The following is a 7,021-nucleotide window of genomic DNA, read 5'->3' as shown; positions in this document are numbered from 1 at the left end:
TGATTTATTTCGTAAGAACTCGAGAAGTGAAAGTTATCAGGCCTTATTTAATTTTTAAGGCAGACTGATTTGTTTGCGAGGATTTAAATTTTGTACTTATTTATTTTTTTCATTTCTGTCCACACTCCACAGCAGCTGGTGGCGGTAATGCACCATTTTGCTGTTTGGTAACCGCCAATAAACAATATAAAGAAGAAGACTCGCTGTTTTGTCACGTGACTACGGTCAGCGCGATCATAAACACGGAAGTGCTGCAAGGTATAAGCCGTCGACGCTCTGTTTAAAGGCACTGTGGAACTGTGGCACAAACGTGAGGATGGACAAACGTGTGGCGGTAACGGTGCTCGTAGCTGCCACTTTAGCTCAGGTGAGCTGCGGTTCCTTCGGGTGGAAGAAGGTCAGGAACGTACAGGTGAGCCAAATCCCGCCGGGTACCAAAGCCTCTGTGCGGGTTTTATTTATCCACACCGAAGCTCCCACTGTGCTGTTTTAGGGGACCTCACGTACTAAATGTGGACGGTTCATCCGTGAAACCTGCCGAAGTCGTCGTAGAGCCTTAAAACTGCACGTGCGTGTGGGGGCTCGGCGAGGTCCAGAGTTGAGACTGCCGAGCTGTAACAGCTCTTCTAAACTAAACCCGGAAACAAAAACTGAGCTGAAGAGAGTGGATCCACAATGGAAACATTAGAGATAAAAAAAAAAAAAAAAAAAAAAAAAAAAACGAAAAGGAAAAAAAAAACTACAGTATCCAAGAAACAAACATGAAAGTCGTGAATCTAATGAGGCTTTGATTGCTGTGTGTTTGGACTGCGTCACTCAGCTTTCACGTCTGAACAAGTTGATTTTCCTGGAGTACGGAAATGCGGGAACGCTCTGACCGTGATGGGAAATATCTGAGGTTTAAACATTGTTTTATGCATTTTGCAGGTTTTGGGTTTCGACTGGAAGAACTGCGGACCGCCTGATGCTCCAGCTGTGCTGAAGACCCTCACCATGTCTCCAGACCCAATCTCCATCCCAGGTGATCTGACAGCCTCCGCTTCTGGGTCCACGGCCGTTGAACTCAGCGCTCCTCTGTCTGTGAGTACGCTTATCTATGGATGGCAGTGACATGAGGATGCTTTCAGTCGAGTTTCACAAAGAATTTTTCATTTATGACTAACATCAAAAGGAGCAGATTTTAAAGGAAGCAGTAGAGTACTTTGTTAGTTTTAGCACTATGTAGCACTTCCCTTTCAGCGCAGCCACAGTGAACAAAGGGCTTAAATGTCTCCCAGTTTGAAATGGTTTTTGTTTCATTTTTTCATTAGAACGAGCTGCATTCAGCACACTTCACATACTCACAAGTTCCAAACACACACAGGCAAATTAACCAGATCAACCAGTTGAGCTGAGATGTAGAAACAAACAAAATTCTTTCTCTTTATTCCTTTAGTTAAGTATTGAAATGTTAGGAATAACCTGACTAGTTTATAGCAGTGTCATCCTCCACAGGGTTAACTTAAGTAACAGGCACAAGGTTACTCAACGGTGGTTTAACTGTCTGGTATAATATTCTTATTATTTGGCAAAGCAAAAAGTCGTCTTGTCTGGATCTGCCACTGATCCTCATGAGCTTCATGCGAGCTAAAAAGCAGCTTTCAGGTTTAGATTTTCCAAACTGTCTGTCAGAATCCTACAAAGTCCTAATGAAGTGTGCCTATCCCTAAATTGAGTACAGTTATTGAGTATTTTTTGATCAGTTATTGAGTTTAGTTAGACCTCGGCCCTTAGGAAACAGCTCCTCGTTTTATTGTTTCATTGCCCACGTGTACTTTCACTTTGACAGTTAAAGTTCCCCAAAAGCGGAACAATAAAAAAAGTTTATGTGGAGTGAAAGGGTCTTGGTTTAAGTCACTTGTGAGTAGGGATGGGTACCGGTATGGCACCGGTTCTGACATAAACGGTAGTAACCAGACCGAAAAGCAGTGCACATTTCGGTGCTTTATTTCGGTGCTTTTTTTTTTCCTGAGATGTCATACACTTTGGATTCCAGTCAATCATTTTACCTTTGCAAGCGTAGTAGGCGGGCCCAGGTACGTACGTTCTTTTAGAGCAGAGCTACAGATTAAAAACGCCCAAGGTGAAGCGGTCAAAGTATGGCTGTACTTCATAGCAAAAGATGCAAACTCAGCAGCCTGCAACAAGTGCTTTAATGTGATACTGTGCAAAGGAGGTAACACCTCGAATCTCATGAAACACCTGGCGACGCTAAGCGTTTTTTTTTATAGCCGAGAAATGCGCCGTATTTGATAGCTTGCTGCGAGACCTCACATTGAGCACATCTACTGCGGGTGGGTTGCCTGTTATCGGACCTGGAGTTAGCAACATCCCCCAAAAACCCGAAGAGGAGAGTCCTGGCCCCTAGCCCTGCCAGTGCAGCAGAAATGATGATGGATGATGATGGCAGCAGCAGCCGTTCTTCTCTGGGTCAGTAGCTTAATGCTGTCCGTGTGTAATTTACGTTGAGTAGGCTAACCACGTTATTACATTAATGCATGTAAGGTGAACTAGCAAACACCGTCGTAGCTACATGCGGCTGTCTTCTTGTTTGATGGCAGATACTTCCTTCACCCTGGCCAAAAAGGCTAAAAAGTGGAAAACAGCTAAACATGAGAGGTTTTTGGACAAAGTTGGTGTTTTTTTTTGTTTTGTTTTTCTTTCCCATTGTTTAAGCACTGCTTCCAGCCAATAGTGATACCATAATTCCCCTATAGCTGCAGAAAAGGCTAACATTGTTATCTTTTTACAAAAAAACAGCTAAACATGAAAGGTTTTTGGACAAAGTTTGTGTTCTTCATTCTTTGAGCACCGTTTAAGCACCGGCACTGTTTCAAAAGTACCGGTTTGGTACTGGTATTGGATAAAACCTAAACGATACCCATCCCTACTTGTGAGATAGATAGATATAATTTATTTTGAACATGCAAAAATAACTGAAATAACAAGGGAAAAAAGAAAAACCTTTAAACAAACTTAAAAAACATCAAGTTTTCATGTATATATCTATATCTACAGAATGTGTGTGCAACTTGTGTTGTAGACTTGAAGCAGTTGATTAGTCTTTAATCTTGGAAAATGAAATTGAACTAAGAATGTTGTTTGGGTTACATGGTACACTGAAAACAGAAGCTTGTCTGTGAAGCATGGTCACATGCTCCAAATAAAGAACTGGAAATGGTCCAGAAGAGAGATGAATGAGCTAACGTCATCAGAATGAGGAGACAGCTATATTAGAAAGGTATTATTACTTTATATATTTCAACTTTACTTAGAAGCACGCATGAAAACCACTTCCTGTTTCCAATCTGTGTTTGATACAGAGGAATAAAAATACTGTCCGGTTTGCCAAGATATATAAAGCATTTAGAAGAAACACCTGATGGCAGAGAGCAGTCAGGTTTTATTGGATTTTATTCAGTTTTCTTTTCTTTCATTCCTCAATCGGTTTATTTGTACACATATTAACCAAATAAATAACTAAATAGACAACCAGTTGCCTCCTGTGAGGCCTACACACGGACACCCCCCGGATCAGGGCTGTCATTTATTTTTACAGGTTTAAGATTTTTAAATTTAAATCATTCTGCAAACTAGACACAGCCATATTCTGATGTTTAACAGCAATATTGAAAAACTGCAGTGTATGATTGATACACAGTGACACATTACATTCTTCAGGATCACAGTAATATAATGAGCTACTGGACTAAAGTCAGTAATCACATCACACAGTTACAATTATGTGGTTACTTGTGTGACCAAAGTTCTTTACCTGCACTGCGAACCAAGAGAGAGACAAAACACCACCAACCACGTTGTTTTCTTCATGTATGCGTTGCTACGATCAGCTGATTTCAGTTTGTGTGCAGGGAGGACGACAATGGTGGACATTTATTTTTATCACATGAAAGGACAAGAGCGTGACGGTAAAATTCAAACTGTTTGAAGGATAAAAGCATCTGGATTATACCGCTGACGCAGACACACACCGTTCTAACACAAAGACAACCCACAGCTACACCTGATCTTCAGCAGGCAACAGTGATCCTGTTACAGTGTGAGCAGTCTGTTTCTAAAGTAGAATTGCCATGACGATCGCTTTGAAGCCTGCTGTTTTTCATCTTTGCTCCGTGTTCATATTTGAAAACTAAGATGGTGTGTGTCCTTATTAGGATGGGAATTTGTGTCGTGTGGGGCCTCAGCTTTTTATTGTTTTTTGGTGATTATGTCACAGTTTATTACAGAGCAACTAGAAGGTAATGTAATGAGGAGTGTAACATGATGTAGTAGTGACGGTGATGGTGTGTTTAAGGATGTGAGAGGCACTTGGAGGTTTGTTTTTTTTTTTTTTTTTTCCCCAGCTTTAAAGCTGCAATCATGCGTCTGAAACGGGAAAAGAAACTTATCACTCAGCAGAACTTTGTCACATGTGCAGTGATAAGCGTGAACTGTAAAACTCTGATTATGATCCTCTTCAAGGTCTCCTCCAATGTCTTGTAGAGTTCTTGGATTTACTGCAGTGAGTAATTAACCTGAGGCGATTGTGGTGATGAGGAGTTCTATTCTACCTTCACCAAATCAAAGGTCTCTGCATCATGTTTGGCTGCTTTTAGTTTTTATGTTTGCTTCAACCTGCTGATGTTTTTCTTTATTTTATCTTATTTTTATGATACTTTTTGTAAAATTAAAAATAATTCTGACATGTTTATGTGGCTGTTGTTGCGTCTTGTTCACGCTGATGAAGGAACCTGCTACGTGGAGAGCTGAGGAAACTGGAGTTTCAAAACTCTGCACATACTGAGGCAATAAACTGAAGCTTCCTGCAGATTTAAATTAAAAACCAAATACCCAACACTTGCACATTAGCTATGATAAAGGCATATGGGAGCATGTTGGGTATCACCGTTTCCTCTCAACAGGGTTAAGTTTGCGGCACGGCGCTGGTGACGCTGCAGCATTTTTAACACACGTGCTGCTGTTTCTCTGTCTCCTCTCAATCTTTAGCTAAATGTAACTCTGGAGAAGGAGGTGGCAGGTTTCTGGGTGAAGGTGCCCTGTCTGGATGAGGTGGGCAGTTGTCACTATCAGGACGCCTGCGATATTCTGAGCCAGCTGATCCCGCCCGGCCAGGACTGTCCCGAACCACTGCACACCTACGGCCTACCCTGCCACTGCCCCTTCAAAGCTGTAAGTCTTTGATTTCAAATCAGATCACTTCTCAGTAGCTGGGATTGAAACATGTAGAAAACCATTTAGGGATGAAACATGAACCCTGAGCTATGTGACCTTTAAACATGATGAAACAGCATGACTCTCCCTCTCTGTTCTCAGGGCTCATACACGTTGCCACAGTCAATCTTCTACCTGCCCAACATCGATCTGCCCTACTGGCTGACTAACGGGGACTACCGGGTTCAGGGGGTCCTCGGCAGTCAGGGCAAAGAGCTGGGCTGCCTCAAAGTCACGCTCTCCATCCACTCAGACTGAGCCGTCAGCCGGAGCCTCATGGTTTTAAAACTGGGAAATGAAAAAAGTTTTCACCAATGAGGGAGGGGAGATGTGGGATAATAATCAGAAGAAAAGATGACAAAAACAGGTTTTATGGGATGAAACACACAGAACATGAGCTCCTGCAGCAATGCACGAAACCAGGCGCAGTGATGCACTGAAACATTCTCTTTAGTGAAATTACAGGTGTTCTCCACGTTAAGATGCATCCAAGCTGCTCTTCTTTCACTCTGTATGAACACAAACTGCGTCACCGTATCTGCTGGAGCCCTTATCATGCTTTTTAACCATTGAGAACGATTTTACAGGAGCTGAAATTTTATTAAAACTACTTTTAACTGCTGGAAAAGCTACTGAAGTTCCTGTTGTTCATCAACTTTTTATAGTTTTCATCTCCTGCAGTAACAGAAAAACTAATTAGCAAAAAGCGAAGCCTTTATGTCAAAATATGATGTTATTATTATCACAGGTATGAAATGATCTGCTCACATGAAGGAAAATAGATTTAAACATGGATGACAGAGATGCATAAATATGCTGAAATAAATCACATGAATGCTCTTAATGAAATAATAGAAACCAATCTCTTTTTTAGTTTTGCTTTAAGCTCCACTTGAGTCTAAATCTCAACCTTCAGTTATCCGAACAGTTCTGCACTTCAGTCAGTCCCCAAAGGTCTTACTGGTTTCATGTTTCCTGAGGAACTAAACCTGTCAGCATTAACATAAAGAATAACCACTGGAGCTCTTGCTCCTGTAATAATAAAGACTGTAAGATGGAGGGGATGGCTGTCTGTTTATGATTTCTTCATAATTCAGCTGTCAGCGGTCCTCATGACAAAACTTGGAACAAAATGATGTTGCAGCTCACTGAATTTTAGTGCTACTGTCTAAAAACCTGCTAACATTTGTCTAATTTATTTCTTATTTTTAAACATTCTGTGCTTTTTTTTTTTTTTCGTTTTTTTTTTTTTCTTGAATAATGTCACATGTCTAATTTTAACTGGGAGCCAGTTTTGACTGTTCAGTTATTGTGAATGACCTTGTTGTTGTTGTTATCACTATAATGTTTTTTTTAAAAAACTCTTTGTTGCTAAGTGCCTGATTCATTCTTTCTTTGATTCATGTAAATCAGAGTTCAGATTTTTCTTGTGTGATGATCACAGAAAAATGTTGCTGTTATACATTTGACTGATTCAACACAGTTTTGAATAAACTTTATCACATAAGTTATTCGTGCTTTTCTGGTGCAGTAAAATCAATTACCTCAGAAAAAAAGGTTCACGATAGGGCTGTTCGATATAACGATATAGGGTTAGGGTTATATATCGGATGACAATATAAAAGGGTTAGACAATATAAAATCGTCTATGGTTTCATTTTACGCTATCGTTTCTTTCGTGGTGTTGCAAATTAAACTGTTTACGGCAATATTTTTTCAATGTTTTGATGGTCACTGTAGTGGCTATATT

The 7,021-nt window shown here is 40.5% G+C and overlaps 1 protein-coding gene across 1 annotated transcript; it reads left to right on the top strand.

Annotated features, from left to right (window-relative positions):
- The first annotated feature begins 219 nt into the window (after positions 1 to 219).
- gm2a (ganglioside GM2 activator) lies at positions 220 to 6,782 on the top strand. Its single transcript, XM_087847199.1, has 4 exons — positions 220 to 412; positions 928 to 1,080; positions 5,047 to 5,229; positions 5,374 to 6,782. The coding sequence occupies exons 1-4, from the start codon at positions 317 to 319 to the stop codon at positions 5,527 to 5,529; spliced, it is 588 nt and encodes a 195-aa protein (XP_087703325.1). The 5' UTR covers positions 220 to 316; the 3' UTR covers positions 5,530 to 6,782.
- Positions 6,783 to 7,021: the final 239 nt, after the last annotated feature.

This window comes from Neolamprologus brichardi, chromosome 2, assembly GCF_056152115.1.
Source record: "Neolamprologus brichardi isolate AB-2024 chromosome 2, ASM5615211v1, whole genome shotgun sequence".
NCBI lineage: Eukaryota > Metazoa > Chordata > Actinopteri > Cichliformes > Cichlidae > Neolamprologus > Neolamprologus brichardi.
This window is presented reverse-complemented; position numbering and strand designations above follow the sequence as displayed.

Excerpts from the sequence above, each read along its gene's own strand:
- gm2a (XM_087847199.1), top strand. The coding sequence starts at position 317 with ATGGACAAACGTGTGGCGGTAACGGTGCTCGTAGCTGCCACTTTAGCT. Across the intron at positions 413-927 it reads AGAAGGTCAGGAACGTACAG|GTTTTGGGTTTCGACTGGAA; the intron begins GTGAGCCAAATC and ends TGCATTTTGCAG. Across the intron at positions 5,230-5,373 it reads GCCACTGCCCCTTCAAAGCT|GGCTCATACACGTTGCCACA; the intron begins GTAAGTCTTTGA and ends CTCTGTTCTCAG.